Below are 22,004 nucleotides of genomic sequence, written 5' to 3'. Positions count from 1 at the left end.
TACTCTGCACAGAGACGACGAGGAAAACAGAGCTACGAGCGACGCGGCTAGCAAACACGACCCAGATTGAGCTGACGGCTAACAGCGAAGAGACTACCATGCGCCGAGGAGCGCTACAGGAACGTTGCGGTATCCAACGCCGAAGGTACGAGACTAGCGTTAACATGACGGCTATAGAGAAGGCTAGTGGTACAGCTAGCGAGGCTATTTCACCAAGGCCACAGGACTGTGGTAAGAACCGGCAGACTAGGCCTAATCCAAAAACAAACGGCCCCAGAACTGTTGGAAAGAAAAATGCTAACTTCACACAGAAAACAGACCGCATACTGATTGAAGATTCCACAACAAGGTATGTGGAAATGGCAAACAGAAAATCTATGTCTAGACAACACATCTGTGAAAGAGTTGGCCGAAATACTTCCAACACTCATCAGATCAGGCATAACAAAAATTGTCATTCACTCTGGATCGTTTGACATCCTGCGAAAGAAAACTGGCACAGAGACACTGAAAGAGGATTTCACATGTTTAATGAACACACTAGACAAATATCAGTCCGTGTACATGGACACTGATGTGTCCATCAGTGGACCAATTGCATGCTTTCGCAGAGGACAAGAAGCCTTTAGGGCTTGGTTAGGGTCTGCCTGTCTTATACACGGACTGAAATTCATTGATAATTTCAATGTCTTCTGGAATAATCCAGAACGCTTTCAAAGAAATGGCTTCTTCCCAAATCGCTTAGGATCGAGGCTTCTTGCCGCAAACATGCGTCATGCCTTAGTGACCTCCAAGGACATCAAACTCATACCAGCACGAGAGATAATAACGAAAGATACACTCACCACGAGGTGCAGCAGCAGCACACGACATCCTGCCCCCCTTATCACACAAGGCCAGCTCGTCTGATCAAATGTCCCCGAAAGAGCTAATCAAATCAACCCACCATACACTAGAGTACAGTAGAGTATAGCACAAGCACCATGCCATCTCAAAAAACATACCGGTAATCTTAACCAGTCAATGGCATGGTAAAAGCTATACACAATCAATGCGTACACCTGCTATTAACCTCAAGGCCATCAAGGTCAAACCAAAGCAGATCTCCTCTCAAGAAGTCCAACAAATAAAATTAGCCCTCCTAAATGTCAGATCGCTGAACAACAAAACATTTTTAGTAAATGATCTGATTAAATAAAATAACTTAGACTGCATCTGCTTAGTGGAGACATGGCTCAATAATGACACAGCTACATCAATAATGATAGGCTGATCCCACCAGACTATAGTTTTCATCAAAAATACAGAGAAAAAACAGAAGAGGAGGAGGTGTTGCAGCAATTTTCTCCTCAAAGCTCTTGTTTAGAATCACAGAACTAGGTGAGTTCATGTCGATGGAATATCTTGCCATTGAACTCAAAACAGAATCAACCATTATCGTCACAATATATCGCCCGCCTAGACACTCACCAATATTTATACAAGAACTCTCTGAACTGATTTCATTATGTGTTACCGGATACAATAAGGTGATCCTAAATGGAGACCTGAACATCCATTTTAATAAGAAAACAGACCCCAGAACTATAGAGCTCAGAAATCTGCTGGATAGCTTTGATCTAACACAGCATATAACAAATGCAACTCACAGGCTTGGAAATACACTAGACCTAGTCATAACAACAACTGGGCTAAGCATACAAGTTACATTTCTCAATAACTGAATTACCTCTCTCCGACCATCACTGTATATTCTTTGATACCCAAATAACCCTTTATAAAACAAAAAAAGAAATCACAGTTCAAAAGAGGCTCCTAAATGACAAGGCTGAATCAAAGTTCATTCATCTTATCAGACACATGAACCACATAATCATGACAGCTCTTTAAATAAAATGGTAGAAAATCTCAACGATGCACTGTCATCTGTATTCAATTCTGTCGCCCCACTAAAAACGAAAAAGAAGAAAACCAGAGCCTCGCCCTGGTTGAACTATAATGCGGTCAACAAAGAAAAAAGGAAATGCCGTGCGGCAGAGCGAAAATTGAGAAAAACAAAAACCACCATCTGCTGTGATATATACAAAGATGCTTTAACTGCCTATAACAAAACCATCCGCTTAGCAAGGAAAGACTACTTCTCTAAAATCATTACAGAAAACGCTGGAAACTCCAGAATCCTTTTTCCCCCACTATTAATCTACTACTAAACACTGCCCCTACACCTCCTCAGTCATCAACGGTTAAGTGTGAAGAACTTGCACTATTCTTTAATAACAAAATAACCTTGATCAGAGCCAGCATTACTCATGATGGAAATAAAACTGATTACAGCAAACCGTGCAATGTAACCATGAGAAGATTCACATGCATCACATTAGACGTACTCTCAAAAACGGTCTCAGAATGCAACTCATCCACCTCAGACATCGCCCTATACCAACAGCCTTCTTCAAACGGGTGTTTAATAGTATCTCAAGCCCTGTGCTAGATATCATAAACACCTCCCTTAGAACCGGCACTTTCTCAGATGGCTTTAAAACAGCAGTTGTAAAGCCATTACTAAAAAAACCTAACTTGGATAATAATGTAATGGCAAATTATCGTCCAATATCCAACCTACCATTCATTAGTAAAGTACTCGAAAAGATAGTTTCAGTTCAAATTAATTCCTTTCTTGAAGAAAACCACATCTTAGAAGAATGTCAATCGGGATTCAGAAAATACCATAGGACTGAAACTGCCCTCACCAAAATAATCAGTGACCTCAGGCTAAACTCTGACGAGAGTAAGATCTCCATCCTTATCCTGTTAGATCTCAGTGCAGCATTTGATACAATTTATCACGATATTCGAATTCAGGGGTGCCCAACCGTTTTTGAACCAAGATCTACTTTTTAATTTACCACCTAGCCGAGAGCTACCAGCCAAAATTGTATATTGTAAGCAGTCATTTGAGGCTTTATAAAAGCAGCATAATGAACACAAATCTGTCAGTGGCGAGTCCGACCTCATCTTAAATAACAAACAGCATTGCTTGTTGTAGTTAAAAAGGAGAGGCAGAGTTGATTTTGCAAAAAAAATAAAATAATAATAATAATAATAATTATAATAACCTAATTTTATTAATCAAGATCTACTTGAAATCAGCCCGCAATCTACCTGTCGATCGCGATCGACTGGTTGGGCACCACTGTTCTAATTGATCGTCTTGAAAACCTTGTCGGTTTCTCAGACCATGTACTAAGCTGGTTTAAAACATATGTAGCAGCCTGAATATTCTACAAAGTATTCAGTAGTGCTAAGTTGCTAACTAACTGTTATTTTTCCTGTGTGTGTATAATGTGTGATTTACAGTGTTCCTTTGGATAGACTAACAGTGTTCCTTTGGATAGCTCGCCCAGTCTAACGATGAAGTGAGGTGCTACTCTTCTCCAGATGCAGTATGGATTACTAGCAATAACATTGAGCCTTTGTTTCCCTTTCTGGAGCGGTCTTTGCGTGGGACCGGTGGAGGTTGCCAGCAGGGGGCGGAGTGCAGTGGTGGCAGGCGGAGCAGTGGAGAGAAGCAAGCAACGAGGAAGAGGGAATCACCTGGAGGTGAGGGGAACAGGAAGCTCTCTTCGACATTGGACTTGGCCGTGAACGGTCGCAGCCACAACGGGAGGTGCTTTGGAATAGCCCCGTTGAAGAAGTCAGTGAAGGGGAGCCCCGCCGGAGCGAGCGACGGGTGATGAGACATACTTGCTAGTGACGGGTTATCCTAGAAGTATCCGTGATAGTGTGCGAGTAAGAGAAACCGAACCCAAGGACTAACGTCTAAGCTAACGAGACTAACGTCTAACGTTATCGGGTTATAGTAGTTACTGTGTGCGGTATAGTAGCATGCCGCTAACGGCTCCGTCTGACTTGAGTAGACTACCGGGCGCGAGGCGCTGAAGAGACCGGTGGTGTAGCCAGCCACGTTGCATTAACAGTATAACCGAATAGCAGGAGGGTGCGCCGAGACCCAAAGCTTAGCTGTGTTTAAGGTAGCACCAAGTATTAGCTCGCGCGACGGAAGCAAGCCAGCGACAACAGCGGTGGACGGTTCCCAGACGGTACAGAGGACGCCTCTTCCCACCAGCAGAGGACGCCATAGAGCACGCTCTGCCCGCTAACCACTGCCTGCTGTTCGCCCAACCTGCTGGCTGTGCTCGCGGATCGCCGACACCATCTTGTCATCCGGACTAGTGGTGACAAGAGTGGGTCCGCCATCTTGGCTAAGTACTAACAGTACCACGTGTGTATCAACAGCAACGTCCATTGAAGTGAACGCCAATCACCAGTGTCTAAGGGGTACCCCAAACAATTTAAGCCGGCTTAGGTTAGGCTTTCTTTGATAACGTGGGACCACATTTATTGGTTATTTTTGTTATTGGTTTATTTGACTGTTTGATTCTGAGACTCCCAATGTGTCTACGTTCTATGCCTGGGTTCCCCCAGTACAAGCGGGGTGGTTTAATGTATTGAGCACTCGGTGCCTATGGTGGGAAGAGCTTCCCCTACATTGATTACAAGAGCACCCGGTGCCATATGAGTAAACATTAACGTTGTAATGTATAATCTGCCCAGGCTTCACTAAACGTAGATTTAATTGGGATCATTGTGTGTGTCTCTTTCTTTGAGTTCCATTTGCTATTTTATTCTCTGGGTAAATATCGTGACGGCATAATTATTTAACCCTTACACCCCATTTACAGAATAGCATTTGAAGGGTCTATACAGGTGGTCAAGGAAGGGTACTGCTTAAAGGGAAGCCCAATAATACTATTGAACTGACAGTCACTGGGTGTGGGAGGGCTGTCAGAGGTACTGAGGGAGTGAGGGTGTGTGGGGAGCTACTGCTGACCGCCTTGGAAGGCGAGGGAGACCAGAGTACCAGTCCCCAGGTTAGTAATTCCTGGGCCCCATCCACTCCAGCTGCAAGCCCTCCAGTACGACGTTCCGGGCCAAAGACGGGGGTACTTATAGGTCCAATACTATAGTATCCTACTACCCAGTGTCTGTGTACTACTACTCCCACAAGCAGGGATAATCCACCCTTCTACACATACATCAGAGGGAGGAAATTCTATGTTAAACTAGGATACCACATGTCTGAGATATATAACAACAACTATGGAGTTGCACAAGGGAGTTGCTTAGGTCCTTTACTCTTCTCCCTTTACATGTTACCGCTGGGTGATATCATCAGAGAACATAATGTAGATTTCCATAGCTATGCAGATGATACACAATTGTACATATCTGCTGAACCAAATGATACAGCGATTAACTCCATTACAGACTGCTTACTGGCAATAAATAAATGGATGAGTAAGAACTTACTGAAACTAATGAATGAATGAAAACTTTATTTAACAGATTGCAGAATGGGTACAATACAGTACGGCTCAATACACACAATTGTTAAGGGGATGCAGACCTGAAAAAGACGTTTGTCTTGTTTCCATCAGGGTCCCCCACTAAACGAGAACAAAACTGAAATTCTAATTATCTGCCCCAAAACAAAAAAGGAAACGTTAAAGAACCTGGGAGGACTAACCCCTTGGATCAAATCTGAGGTCACTAGTCTCGGGTTATCATAGATTCAGAACTGAACTCCAATTCTCATATTAACAAAGTGACAAAAACATCGTTCTTCCATCTCAGAAATATAGCAAAAGTATGACCATTTATTAATCAAAACGATGGTGAGAAGCTAATTCATGCATTCATATCTAGCCGGTTAGACTACTGTAATGCACTTTTCACAGGTCTCCCTAAGAAAACCACAGAGAGGCTTCAGCTAATCTAAAACTCTGCAGCCCGACTGCTTACTAGAACCAAAAGGAGAGAGCACATTAGCCCAGTCTTAGCTGCTTTACACTGGCTTCCTGTAACATTTAGAATTGACTTTAAGGTCCTTCTCCTTACATACAAAGCTCTAAATAGACAGGGACCTAGCTACATCACCAACACTCTAATAAATTACAGGCCAGCAAGAACACTGCGATCATCAACTGCTGGACTACTAGAGGCTCCCAGAAACAGTCAAAGGAGCGGTAATGCAGCCTTTATCAACTATGCCCCAAAACTATGGAATAAACTACCCCAAAACATCAGAGAAGCTAACTCACTAGATATCTTCAAAATACAGCTTAAAACCTACTTCTTTGCTCAGGCATTTAAATGAAAATTCCTATCAAATTCATGTGTCGGTTCTAGGGCTGTCCCCGACTAAGGATTTGGATAGTCGGCCAAAATTTGCCGTTAGTCGACCATAATTTTCTTTTTAATAAAAAAAAAAAAAAAAAAAAGGATAATTATATATATTTTATCATTTCATTTGGGCTGTGGGGGTGCTTAATGTCTAAAGGAGTCGACTGAAGGCTTCTTGTCCTCTGCTAAAGCATGCAATTGGTCCACTGATGGATACATCTTGATATTTGTCTAGTCTAGTGTGTTCATTAGAGGTGAAATCCTCTTTCAGTGCCTCTGTGCCTGTTTTCTTAGGCAGTTAGCCTCTGGTATGCGTGCCATTAGCGTTAGCCACGCTTCTAGGCCTCTTTTCTTTTGGAAAGAATGATCAAAAAAAATTCTTTATAAATTGTATTTCTTTTTTTGTATTCGACTAAGAGGTTGGCAGTCGACTACGGCTCCTTTCGACCGATTAGTCGACTATTCGACTAATAGGGATCAGCCCTAGTTGGTTCTATGCAAATTATATCTCGCTACCTCCTCCCTCCTCTCTGCCGAGACAAGTCACATCTCCACTCCCTAGACCGTCGAGGTTGTTCCTATGGCCAGCCCTCACTGCCTCCCTGTAACCGGTCTAGACGTGTCGATTCTACCTTCTTCAACGGACTTGACTCCCTACTCAAACTACAATATGGATCAACTAGTAAGCTGGTCATTTGCAGCGATTGATCGTATTTTTTCTTCAAGGAAGCAGAGCGCAGCTGATCCGCTGTGTCCAGTTGGGACATTTCAAGCGGGCTTTGCGATTGACAGCTGGAATAAATGGGGATCAATCTGCTATCGGGATCTGGTTCTGTACAAGATTAATTCGGAAACACGATAACCGTATGGAGATAGCTATGGACAGACTGGAAGCATTCCACATGGAACTTGTAAAGAGACTCGCTGCCCATCAATCCGACGCTGCACGATGCACCCCCCCCCCCCACTCTCAAGTGTGCTGGAGCCTATGGAACTCACAAGGTCACGTCTGGGAGTCGAGAGCAGTCCCATCCCCCACCCCCCTCTCCTCTGCGTTGGCGCTGCTGATAACAAATGCGCATGTTGATGAATTTATGACTGTGTGCCATTATTACTACCAAATGTAATAATTGTGAAAGCCCCTTGAATATTGAATATTACTATAATGAAGAGCACTGCTCTGTTGTAATCCTATTTTATCACTGTTCTATGTTAAATACCCTGTTGTATGTCTGTTCCATTTGATAATTCTTAGACTATTTTTAAACCGAATCATTTTATTACTGAAAACTGTAAACAGAGAACCTATTGGGATACTAGGTCCTAATGTGAAACACTGATTTACCTTACCTTGCTCATGCTCGCTTATGCCTATATTTTGACTGTTGTGAAGCACTTTGAACTGCAACTTCTGTATGAAAAGTGCTATACAAATAAAGTATTATTATTATTATAACAGCTGGAGAACTAACGGCTGCAGAACTCCAGAACTATTAGGAATGTCTGACCGACCACATAGTCGAGCGGAGCGGACTCCGCGGACGTCCGCGCGGACTCAAGTGCAAAGCTCCAATTTTCTAACCGCGCGGACGTCCGCTCACTTGGTGTCACACAAAATGCAGACATCAACCTGCATTTAATGTGACGCCGATCTGCATTTTACTCTGAACACTCGCTCCGTGCCAAGTGAGAGTAGGGCAGGATCATGATTAAATGAGTAGGATTGGTCCGGTAAAATGTTGGAAGGTAGATGACGCTAAATTTTGTTTTACTATCGCTAATCGTCATCCATTCCAATTCATATACATTTGGACCATGTCTTTTTTCATCATCTGAAGAAACTTGAGAAGTTTGAATGGCTTTTCTGTGTGTATAGTGTGTAAAACTGCCGGTTTTATTTCAAAATATTGTAAACGGAGATAACCTAGACTCTTTATTTTGACATCGGATGATGACGACATGACAGAAGTCTAAACAGCGTGGGAAGAATTGTGTAAACTGGCACGACACATGTAGGAAATTGGTACGCGGAGGTACGCTCGACTATGAAAGCTCAAAGAGTCCACGCCGCGTACGTTCTGCTCGACTATGGGAGGGCCATAAGTGTGTGACTCAAAACCTGCATCTACTACAACATATGACATGCATCATGCCAGTTAGGGCACCTTGTGTATACCATCTATACTTTTACTCACTCATCATAGTATATATTCTGATTCAAATTCTTTATTGCCTATATTTTCCCCTCATCTGAACCTTTGTTTACACTGTTTATTCTTCTCATATTTATATATTCAGATCTATTTTTATTGCCTATATTTATGTCTTTCTACTATTACCCTGTTATTAGCTAAATATGAGAATATAGAATTATCCATGCATTCCATTGGAAACCGGCGGATATAGACACGAGGAAATTGTGCCGTCATTCATGTTTGTAGTCCTACAGTATGAAAGAGGAGACGCAGGGCTTCCGAATTTCATAAAACTACACAGCCCCCGTCAAACTTGGAGCCGTCTGGCATGAAATAACTTTTGAAAGTTATTTTCGTGATTATGTCTAACAGGTTGAACAAACCTGAACGTTATTGCGATAAAATAGAATGTTGTTTGTTTCTTTACCTTTCTGTGAACATCTAGGGAAAAAACGCGTCTCAATCTGATGATAAATTTAGCATTTTTGTAGATTTCATTCACAGTCTTTGCTGTCCCGTCAGGGGCGCCTGGTGGTACTAAATCCAGATTTAACTCAGTCATTGGAAAGGGGAGATTTTGGCCCGATCCATAGATGTATGACTTGGCCATAATAAGGTAATTTATAGGCCTGATATTCTATATTAATATTTCAAATTGCATGTGTTCGGATGGCAAAATTCAGTACTGCATCTACAAATCCCCCTGTAAATCATCTGCCCTTTATTCATTTGCTTAAATTTTTAGTACACTTGATCTCAAGAAGGTGCTGAATGAGCTCAGTGGCGTATTTTACACACCTGGTCAAGGTTAGCATGGTGTTATTCACCGTCAAAGATAATAATAAAAAGAAAAGATATAATAATAATAATTGATATTGTCCTTTGGTTCATTACAATTTACTCAAGCCTAGTAACATAATACAATGCATTCCCTGAGGTCCATAGATGTCCCTAGTGAAGGAAACAGGTGATTTTGGGTGTTTTTCAATGTATGTGATGTACTGATTGGGGGGAGATGAGAGCATCTAAAGGGTCGAAATGTGCAGGCTAACGGTGGTGGAAGAGGTGGTTCAGAGCAAGCAGGGTGATTGTGAGCAGCACACTGCCAGCGAGAGAATGTTGACGTTCCAATCTAAGACACAACATTGATAGCGAGTGTGGGCCCAGAGCATAGCAGGGCGGAGAGAGGTTCATCTTAATGAAACGTTTTAATGGTGTGAAAGGTTATTAGCAGTTGTCATGACAGCACGTCGCATGACAACCAGAAGGCGGGGCCGTCGTTGCTACGACGAAGATCTATAAGTCGAACGGTGTTTCCGGGTGTAAGGCAGACCAAGAGCGGCTAAGGGCAGACTACAATCTGACTAGGACTGAGAGACTCTCTCCTCTCATAGAGAGGGGGGGGGGGGGGGGGGAGGAAGAATGACACATCATCATTAGCTTCGGCTAACGCGAGGAGGGTTTAGGCTAAAGACCAGGCCTGACCACCATTGGACTGAATAGCAAAAGGACGATAGACTGAACACACCGAGAGATCATTAGACTAGACTTTTCAAGGACAATACAATCTGTTAACATCTGAGCTGAGGCTTCTGTTTATATCAATAAACAACGCTTTTCCTTGTAAGGTAGTACGTTGTCAAAGTGTCGAATTCTTACGAAGGTGGAGAATTATTATGGTTTGCGGATTGCACTAACGGGGAGAGATAAGGATTGTATTCAGCCAGTATATGAGACGTCAGGACCATTAAAATTACACAACGCAGAGGAATTGGATGGAGAGAGGATAACACAAGAAGACGTGATACTGGCCAGATTGATCAGAATCTAACACTAGATACCAAGAACATGCAAAAATGGACCTTGGAGATGGAAATGGAGAAATCTTCCATTTACTTGGGTATGTACTTTTAGGGCGAGCTATAGGGCTTAACCCTTTCTGCGCCAAAAACGAGTTAACTCGTTATTGCCGTCCAATCGTTGAGTGCCAACAACGAGTCAACTCATTGTTGTGATCGTTATTTCTTTTATTCGCTATTTCCATTCATAATTCATCCAGCAAGGCTCTGGGAAACTCTGGCACTCTGTCTGAGATCGCAACGGCCCGATACCGCCACCTGGTGGTATTCGGTTGATGTTGCACTTAATTTCTGCAGGAAGCATGGCTCTGTGCGGCGGTGAATGTCGTCCGGGCGCAGTTATCTTGTAACGTGGATCCAGATGAACAGTCGAGTGCATTGAATCGCCTTCGAGACGCAAGAATCATTATGCTTTTGGAGTTTATGGCGTCGGCCAAACGGAAATACGATCTAGCAGATGGCAATCAAATAATTGGAATATTCTTTCTGCAGTCTCATCGGCTAGAGGTAAGAGCAATCTAACATTAATTCCAGCTTGATTGTCCATTTCTATCATTGCAATCCATCTGATCAACGTATGCAGTTGTACTAACGAATGGCGTTATTGAAAATCAATTAATCATAAACGCCCCCCCCCCCCCCCCCCATTTCCTGCATGCGTGATGGAACATAATATATACCAATGATATGCATTTGAATTTTTTATTGTAGGGATTAAATGCCAATCGATTAAGTATAATATGCGTCGGGGCCTATAATTAGCGTTCTAGGAATTACCCCAGACCACTCTAAAACTATACTTATATTCACCACGGTATAAAACGACAATGTATGAATGGAAAAAAATATTACTTTCCCACATCTTGAACGATAGATACCCGATGTCGAATGGGCCATAGTATTGCAGATATAGCTATAATATTTTAATAGTTATAGCCCTGCAAACAAGGTGAGCGACACAGTTTACAGCGTTGGCGGTAGAGCTATAAGATGCTGATACTGCGTGGCAGATATTGTGTTAAGAGGTTAAACAAAACAAAACAAATACTTCCTGCTTCTGCTATGCAAGCTGCTTTTCACTGTCGCTCCGTGTTTTTCTACCTATCGCTACCTTAATGATTTATTATAGCCCTTTCAACTCTAAATACTCTGTATGTTAACTCCCAGTTCCTATGGTACTCCTCCAGAACTGTGAATTTATTTATTTAGATTTATGACCGCAGTACTTCACCGAAAGGACGAGTAGCGAGATCTCTCCGTGGGAGGACCGGTGAGATGAAGAATTCTCCGTCTTATCAGCTACACACAAAGGACTATGTCGGGCACTGCTGAAGTCAAGGATATTTATGAAAGGCGAGAATACTTTATACTTCATTTTGAGTTTTAACGAGACGGAAGACGACAGTGGTTTTGGTCGTGTGAGTAATAGCACAGCTCCAGGGCAACGGAACTGCCCCGTGTAGGGGAGAGCGACGGAAGCTGCCCCGTTTAGGAGAGAGCGACAGACAGCTCTCCTGTATGATATTTCATAAAGACCCCGGTTGTGAAGTGAGTGACCCACCATCACCACCACCACCACCACCACCACCACCATCACCACCACCACCATCACCACCACCATCACCACCACCATCACCACCACCACCACCACCAGCTAAGTACCTAGCTTAGCTTCAACTTAGCCTAACCTGAAAAGACAAGAAATAAAGGAAGATGCCGGGACTCGGCTCTCCCACAGAATGTACTAATTGCTTGGAGATGAGAAAGAGGATTGTAGAGCTGGAGGCTCGGGTTTCTACCCTGTACCAAATACAGCAGGATGAGCAACTCATTGACTCTATTTATGAAGCTACTACAAATATAGCCAACAATACCATGATTGAGAACTGGCCTATGCTAGTAGCTACAGAACAGCACCACCCAAAAGACGGTCCTTGGCACAACCAAGGAGCTAGACCAAAGCAGTGGATCACCGTCAAGGATAAAAGGAGAAATAAACGATCCAGGACCTCACCCCCGGTACCGCCAGGAAATAGTTTCAACCTACTCTCGGAAACACGCATATCAACACCCAAGGCAAAGAGACATAGAAGCGTAGCTAACAACGCTAACGAAGAAAACAGCGAGCGTAACAGAGCTCACGCTAACGACACTAATAGCAAGAATACCGGAGCTCACGCTAACACTAGCGAAGCAAACAGCTGGCATGCCGGAGCTCACGCTAATGCTAGCGAAGCACACGCTAACGACGAGACGACGAGGAAAACAGAGCCACTAGCGACACGGCTGGCAAACACGACCCAGACCGAGCGAACGGCTAACAGCGAAGAGACTATCATGCGCCGAGAACGTCGCGATAGCCAACGCCGAAGGTACGGGACCAGCGTTAACATGCCGGCTATTGAGAAGGCTAACGAGGCTTCACCAAGGCCACAGGACTGTGGAAAGAACCGGCAGACTAGGCCTAGCCCAAAAACAAACGGCCCCAAAACTGTTGGAAAGAAAAATGCTAACCTCACACAGAAAATAGACTGCATACTGATTGGAGATTCCACAACAAGGTATGTGGAGATGGCAAACACAGAAAATATCTGTCTAGACAATACAACTGTGAAAGAGCTAGCCGAAAAACTTCCAACACTAATCAGACCGGGAATAACAAAAATTGTCATTCACTCTGGATCGTTTGACATCCTGCGAAAGAAGACTGGCACAGAGACTTTGAAAGACGATTTCACACGTTTAATGAACACACTAGACAAACATCAGTCTGTGTACACAAACACTGATGTGTCCATCAGTGGACCAATTGCATGCTTTCGCAGAGGACAGGAAGCATTCAGTCGACTCCTAAATTTTTATTCATGGTTAGGGGCTGCATGTCTTGTACACGGCCTGAAATTCATTGACAACTTCAATGTTTTCTGGAATAACCCAGAACGTTTTCAAAGAAATGGCTTCTTCCCAAATCGCTTAGGTTCAAAGCTCCTATCAGCAAACATGCGTCATGCCTTGATGGCCTCCAAGAATATTAAGCTCATACCAGCACGAGAGATAGTCATGAAGGACACAATCTCACCACGAAGTACAGCACAAGACGTCCCGTCCCGTCCCCCCCCCCCCCCATATCACACAAGGCCATCTCGTCTGATCAAATGTCCCCGAAAGCACAGTGCAGTCAGTACGGTACAGTATAGCACAATTACCATGCCATCTCTCAAAACATACAAGTAATCATAACCAGCCAATGGCATGGTGAAAAATATACGCCACCAATGCGTTTACCTGCTATTAACCTCAGGGCCATCACGGTCAAACCAAAGCAGACCTCCTCTAAAGAAGTCCAACAAATAAAATTAGCTTTCCTAAATGTCAGATCACTGAATAATAAAACATTCTTAGTAAATGATCTGATTAAAGAAAATAACTTAGATTGCATCTGCCTAGTAGAGACATGGCTAAATAATGACACAGCTACATCAATAATGATAGAAGCTTGTCCACCAGACTATAACTTTTTTCAAATACCCAGAAAAAATAAAAGGGGCGGAGGAGTTGCAGCAATCTTCTCCTCAAAACTCTTGTTTAGAATCACAGAACTAGGCGAGTTCATGTCAATGGAATATCTTGCCATTGAACTAAAAACAGAATCAACTATTATTGTCACAATATACCGCCCGCCTAGACACTCACCAATATTTATACAGGAGCTCTCTGAACTGATCTCACTATGTGTTACCGGATATGATAAGGTGATCCTAAATGGAGACCTGAACATCCATTTTAATAAGAAAACAGACTCCAAAACTATGGAACTAAAAAATCTACTGGATAGCTTTGACCTAATACAGCATATAACAAATGCAACTCACCGGCTTGGGAATACACTAGACTTAGTTATAACAACAACTGGGCTAAGCATAACAAATATCTCAATAACTGAATTACCTCTCTCCGACCATCACTGTATATTTTTTGATACTCAAATAACCCTTACTAAAACAAAAAAAGAAATCATAGTTAAAAAGAGGCTCCTAAACGACAAAGCTGAATCAAAGTTCATTGATCTTATCAGACTACATGAACCACACAATCATGACAGCTCTCTAAATGAAATGGTAGAAAATCTCAATGATGCAATGTCATCTATATTAAATTCTGTCGCCCCATTAAAAACGAAAAAGAAGAAAACTAGAGCCTCGCCCTGGTTAAACTATAATACGGTCAACGAAGAAAAAAGGAAATGTCGCGCAGCGGAGAGAAAATGGAGAAAAACAAAAACCACCATATGCTGTGATATATACAAAGATGCTTTAACTGCTTATAATAAAACCATCCGCTTAGCAAGGAAAGATTACTTCTCTAAAATCATTACAGAAAATGCTGGAAACTCCAGAATCCTCTTTTCCACTATTAATGTACTACTCAACACTGCCCCTACACCTCCTCAGTCATCAACGGTTAAGTGTGAAGAACTTGCACTATTCTTTAACAACAAAATAACCTTGATCAGGGCCAGCATTACTCATGATGGAAATAAAGTTGATTGCAGCAAACCGTGCAATGTAACCATGAGAAGTTTCACATGCATCACATTAGATGTAATCTGCAAAACTGTCTCAGAATGTAACTCCTCCACCTCAGACATTGACCCTATACCTACAGCTTTCTTCAAACGGGTATTTAATAGTGTTTCAAGCCCTGTGCTAGATATCATAAACACTTCCCTTAGGACTGGTATCTTCCCGGATGCCTTTAGAACAGCAGTTGTAAAGCCATTACTAAAAAAACCTAACTTGGATAGTAATGAAATGGCAAATTATCGTCCAATATCCAACCTACCATTCATTAGTAAAGTACTTGAAAAGATAGTTTTAGTTCAAATAAATTCCTTTCTTGAAGAAAACAACATCTTAGAAGAATTTCAGTCAGGATTCAGAAAATATCATAGCACTGAAACTGCCTTCACCAAAATAATCAGTGACCTCAGACTAAACTCTGACGAGAATAAGATCTCCATCCTTATCCTGTTAGATCTCAGTGCAGCATTTGATACAATCGATCACGATATTCTAATCGATCGTCTTGAAAACCATGTCGGTTTCTCAGACCATGTGCTGGGCTGGTTTAAAACATGCATCAGAGGGAGGAAATGCTATGTTAAACTAGGAGATCACATGTCTGATATATACGACAACAACTATGGAGTTGCACAAGGGAGTTGCTTAGGTCCTTTACTCTTCTCCCTTTACATGTTACCGCTGGGTGATATCATCAGAGAACATAATGTAGATTTCCATAGCTATGCGGATGATACACAACTGTACATATCTGCTGAACCAAATGATACAGCGATTAGCTCCATTACAGACTGCTTACTGGCAATAAATAAATGGATGAGTAAGAACTTCCTGAAACTAAACGAGAACAAAACTGAAATTCTAATTATCGGCTCCAAAACTAAAAAAGAAACATTAATAAAGAACCTGGGGGGACTAACCCCTTGGATCAAATCTGAGGTCACTAGTCTTGGGGTTATCATAGATTCAGAACTGAATTTCAATTCTCATATTAGCAAAGTGATGAAAACATCGTTCTTCCATCTCAGAAATATAGCAAAAGTACGACCATTTATTAATCAGAACGATGCTGAGAAGCTAATTCATGCATTCATATCTAGCCGGTTAGACTACTGTAATGCACTTTTCACAGGTCTCCCTAAGAAAACCACAGAGGCTTCAGCTAATCCAAAACTCTGCAGCCCGACTGCTAACTAGAACCAAAAGGAGAGCACATTAGTCCAGTCCTAGCCGCTTTACACTGGCTTCCTGTAACATTTAGAATTGACTTTAAGGTCCTTCTCCTTAAATGGACAGGGACCTAGCTACATCGCCAACACTCTAATAAATTACACACCAGCAAGAACACTGCGATCATCAGCTGCTGGACTACTAGAGGCTCCCAGAAGCAGTCAAAAGAGGATCGGTAATGCAGCCTTTATCAACTATGCCCCAAAACTATGGAACAAACTACCCCAAAACATCAGGGAAGCCAACTCGCTAGACATCTTTAAAAGACAGCTTAAAACCTATCTCTTTGCTCAGGCATTTCACTGATAGATATCTGCTACCACCTAGTGGCAAGAGGAAACATCAGGGATATCCTGACACAACTTGTATTTATTCTTACCCTGCCTACTCTTTTACACTGCCTATCAAATTCATGTGTCGGTTATTGCACTTTTTACTTCTTACTGATGACTATTTTTAAACTGAATCATTTTAAACTATTCTTATTATTTGCTAGATCCAAATGTGAAACACTGATTATTTGTTCATGAATTACAGGAGTATTACTGAATAGAGCACTTTTTACTTCTTACTGATGACTATTTTTAAACTGAATCATTTTATTCTTATTATTTGCTAGATCCAAATGTGAAACACTGATTATTTGTTCATGAATTACAGGAGTATTACTGAATAGAGAGCCTATTAGGATGCTAGATCCTAATGTGAAACACTGTGATTTGCCATATCTTGCTATGCTCGCTAATGCCTGTATTTTTTATGTCCGTTCTATTTTATAATTTTTTGACTATTTTTAAACTGAATCATTTTAAACTATTTTTACTATTTGTGTTACTGAAAACTATAAGCGGAGAGCCTATTGGGATGCTAGATCCTAATGTGAAACACTGTGATTCTACCTGTCTATCTTTTTATGCTCGCTTATGCCTGTATTTTTTGCTGTTGTGAAGCACTTTGAACTGCAACCTCTGTATGAAAAGTGCTATACAAATAAAGTTATTATTATTATTTGGGGAGGATTTTAACACTTTAAGGACCAGCCACGAGTTTATACGTGTTACGGTGCCATGCGTTGTGGACCAGAGCCACGAGTTAACTCGTGGCGAGTTGTTATTGTTTTATTCCATATTAATAACGCCATTAACGTCCCCGATCGACTTGCAGGACCTACCCGCATATTTGATTTTCGAAACATGCAATACCGGCCAGATCCGCTTAGGGGCGCCATCGCTTCACTGCAGTATCATTGAGGGCGATTGAAAAAAAAATGTTTACAGTCTGTGGGCGTTTCATATGAGCCTCGATCCCAAATGAACACCCTCCATCTTTGATCACGTTACCGAACGCAGATTTCAGCCTGGAATAATGGGATTTATGATCAGCCAATGGACATATCGATCTACCAGATTCCGATGACTAATGACGAAATGCTGCCAGCGATCACATGGGCTGACGGTAGGATACTATTCCCCCAAATTACAGCTGGATTGGACATTGTTTTAAAACGCAACGTGATCGACCAGTGAAAATGGCTACTTGAACGCACACTGTATTGCTAATCAATAATAGTAATCGGCGTCCCCCGCCGCCCCCATTTCATCCATAGATGCTCTGTAATAGTCCGGATGCTACGCAGTTTGTTTTATTTCATTCGTATATATACAGCAGAAATGGCGTTTGATATAACGTGACTAGCCTTTAGCCTATTATCTAGCTCCCCAGAAAAAAAACAAGGCGAAAACTGCAATAAACCTTATATTCACGGCGCTATAAAATGACAACCAACCGATGGATTTTTATTTTCTTTAAGCCATTATGAAGGTACGGTTTATGCACTCAAGTGACAATGAGAATGGACAGATAGCAATACTATAAAGTATATATATAGCTGTTAGAAAGTACATCGGTTTGTTGACAACGCTCGGTCCTCTGGACTATAAATCGCCGCGGGACTTTGGTCGCCAAAGTGTTAAGACCATGCGGTGTGTTTTGCTGCGTGCTGAGCGGGACTCACTTGGGCCTCTTCTTGAGCACCTCTCCACTGCTCTTGTGCAGAACACTGACCAGCTTCCGGATGGTGGCCGGCTCACTGACCGTCTGGTAGTGGAGCAGCACCTACACAACACACACAGCGTGCATTTCATTAACCCTTTCACTGCCACACAACACAGGGTTAACCCTTTCACTAACACAGTACCACATGGTTAACCCTTCCACTACCAAATGGTTAACCCCTGCACTGCGACAATACAGAAGGTTAACCCTTTCACTGCCACACGACAAGGTCACATGAAGGTTAACCGTCTGTAGTGTGGTAGTGAAAGGGTTAACCTTCTGTAGTGTGGTAGTGAAAGGGTTAACCTTCTGTAGTGTGGTAGTGAAAGGGTTCGAATGTATCATCATTATATACAGAAGTACAGTACAATGAAAATAACCATTCCAACCAGAGAAGAGAAGAAGCATCCAACCAGAGTGCAAATGTAACATTAAAGTGCAATAGTAATATACAATGTACAGGCGACTAAACTGGGTACAAAATATATAAATCAGTACTACTGAGTAATAGTGCTAATCAGATGTATGTACAGTGATACAGGTATAAATATAGTATTTACAGATATGTAAAAGGGTTATATGCAGGTATGTACAGACGGATATGTGTGTGTGTATATGTATATATATATATATATATATATATATATATATATATATATATATATATATATATATATATATATATATATATATGGTAAGAATCAATTATATATATATTAGAGGTGGGCATAGATACATTTTTTTAATCTAGATTAATCTATCTGCAATCCTGGATTTAATCTAGATTAATCTAGATTAAAATGGCTAAAAAAAAAAAAAAAAACCTGCCGAAGGCATTCAAAATATGTGTGTTCCTTATGTTTCTCAGGCCAGGTGGCCCATTACACCATGAGCCCATCTCCCGTTTCCAAAATGCATTACAGACCGTTTGAAAAAGCGGTTTTGCTATAATTGGTAATGAAATATCAAAATAATGTTCAATAAGATGTACTTGTGTTTAATAAGTTGTTTTATTCAGAAGTTAACACAAATAAATAATATTACCAGTACAGTATCTAGCACACTCTCAGGAGCAAAACAGAAAGAATCATTTCAAACTTGAACTATGTGACATGGCTTGAATCAACTGCTCCAGTGGAGTTGCTCAGTGGCCAATGGTGTCAACTGTGGTTGTACTGGGCAGCTCCCAGGTATGAATGGAACTGTGTGAATGTGAAGCAGGGCGTTCCTGAAAAAGAGCATCTGTGCTCAGCGAACCTACCCTGGGTAAATAAAGGTAAAAAAAATAAAAATGTAATTTTTTTTTTTTTTAGATTAATGCGTTAATTATATTATCGCGCGATACTAGTATAGCGTTAACGCAGCACGTTAACGCCGTTAACGGCCCAGCTCTAATATATATATATATGGTATATACAGCACTATTGTACATCATACAGAGTTTATATGGGTAGACTATTTTGAGTTTGATTATTATAATAATAATATATTTATAATATATACTATATTTGATTTGTAGGGCGCTTTATAGTTGTGGAGCAAATCTCAAAGCGCTACATTGTAAAATAACATAAACAGTAGCAAGAGAGTAAAAAAAGAAAGAAAGAATATAAAATAAGCAAGACTAAAACTAGTAAGGAGTATAAAAAAAAACATAAAATAAGAATGGCAAAAATTGGTAAAAGAACATAAAATGTGTGGAGCTAAAACTAGATAAAAATCAACAAAAGGTCCTATTAAAAGGATGAGTTTTGAGGCCCTTTTTAAAAGCATCCACAGTGTGGTGCTCTCAGGTGGTCAGGGAGAGCATTCCACAGACTGGGAGTGGATGAGCAGAAAGCCCATGATGATTACAGTGTAGGGCAGTTGTAGACAGTGCTGTAGGTAGAATGAACCGCACAAATCCTTCTGAGGGACTCAAACTACCACAGTTCCCACGTTTGTTTTCCCATTAAATTCCAAAAAGTTTCCATAACTTCATACCGTGACAGTAAAGTCTGCTGCGACACTAAAGTTGTTACGATTGTTTTACTGAGGCTAGAGGTTGAAATCGCGCTGGACTATTTTACACTCACAACTCGAGTAATCTGGAGTTTTAGAATTTACATACGGCTACGTTCAAACAGCAAAATCTGAATTTAGCACTAAGGCTTTCAGTGTGAACATCGTTTATAGATGATGGCCATGATTTTTAATTCCCATGACTTTTATAAAACCTTTATGGGTATTTTATAATAAAATCTATTCTCACATTCCATAACCTTTCCAGGATTTGCAAGACTTGGCTCACCGCTCAGACAGTGGCTCAGGAGGTAGAGCAGTCATCTGGTAATCCTAAAGGTTCCCGGTTTGATTCACCCTCCTCCCGGGCAGCGTGTCGATGTGTCCTTGAGCAACACACTTAACTGCTCCCGATGAGCAGGTTGGCACCGTGCATGGTCGCCATGGCCGTAGCCAGCTATGAGGTATCTATTTGTAACTATTAAACAAAAATAAAAAGTATTTATAAATTCCTTTAAAACATTTATTTATTATTATAATTTTTTAAAAGTTTGGTCAACGACCAGCCCACTACTAGGCTGGGACAGCGGCCCATTGGTACTGACTGACACTGGGCTGGCCCAATCACATCTCTTACTAAGCACCCCCTCGCCAGTCGTGCAGGTACATGACTGAGAGGGGGGCTGGTACATGACTGAGATGGGGCTGTGGTACATGACTGAGAGGGGGGCTGGTACATGACTGAGAGGGGGCTGTGGTACATGACTGAGATGGGGCTGTGGTACATGACTGAGAGGGGGGCTGGTACATGACTGAGAGGGGGCTGGTACATGACTGAGATGGGGCTGTGGTACATGACTGAGAGGGGGCTGGTACATGACTGAGAGGGGGCTGTGGTACATGACTGAGAGGGGGGCTGGTACATGACTGAGAGGGGGGCTGGTACATGACTGAGAGGGGGGCTGGTACATGACTGAGAGGGGGCTGGTACATGACTGAGATGGGGCTGTGGTACATGACTGAGAGGGGGCTGGTACATGACTGAGAGGGGGCTGTGGTACATGACTGAGAGGGGGGCTGGTACATGACTGAGAGGGGGGCTGGTACATGACTGAGATGGGGCTGGTATACAGGACTGAGAGGGGGCTGTGGTACATGACTGAGATGGGGCTGTGGTACATGACTGAGATGGGGGCTGGTACATGACTGAGAGGGGGGCTGGTACATGACTGAGAAGGGGCTGGTACATGACTGAGAGGGGGCTGGTACATGACTGAGAGGGGGCTGTGGTACATGACTGAGATAGGGCTGTGGTACATGACTGAGAGGGGGCTGTGGTACATGACTGAGAGGGGGCTGTGGTACATGACTGAGAGGGGGCTGTGGTACATGACTGAGAGGGGGCTGTGGTACATGACTGAGAGGGGGCTGTAGTACATGACTGAGAGGGGGCTGGTACATGACTGAGAGGGGGCTGGTACATGACTGAGAGGGGGCTGGTATACATGACTGAGAGGGGGCTGGTAGATGACTGAGAGGGGGCTGGTATACATGACTGAGAGGGGGCTGGTACATGATTGAGAGGGGGCTGGCTGGTACATGACTGAGAGGGGGCTGGTACATGACTGAGAGGGGGCTGGTACCATGTATTGTGCATCATTGTAGGTCAAACCATTAAAAAGTTAATTTCCACGGCAGCCATTTGGGATTTTGGTCTCTCACAAATTGTCCCGCATTTAAAAAAAATACACCCCGGCTAAATTTGTTTATTAACCCTCCTAGATGACAAATCCATTGAGAAACGTGCCACAGATGACCCAACTACTAGGTCCATATCGTAT

General features: G+C 42.2%; 1 protein-coding gene across 1 annotated transcript in view; it reads right to left on the bottom strand.

The window, feature by feature from the left end:
• The window catches only part of hbs1l (HBS1-like translational GTPase), a 168,390-nt gene that overhangs the window by 2,737 nt on the left and 143,649 nt on the right, over positions 1–22,004 (bottom strand). Inside the window, exon 17 of the mRNA XM_084315140.1 lies at positions 18,122–18,222. Within this exon, the coding sequence (XP_084171266.1) occupies positions 18,122–18,222 (101 nt within the window). The remainder of the gene's footprint in view (positions 1–18,121; positions 18,223–22,004) is intronic.

This window comes from Notolepis coatsorum (genome assembly GCF_963971535.1).
Source record: "Notolepis coatsorum genome assembly, chromosome: 5".
NCBI classification, from domain to species: Eukaryota; Metazoa; Chordata; class Actinopteri; order Aulopiformes; family Paralepididae; genus Notolepis; species Notolepis coatsorum.
This window is presented reverse-complemented; position numbering and strand designations above follow the sequence as displayed.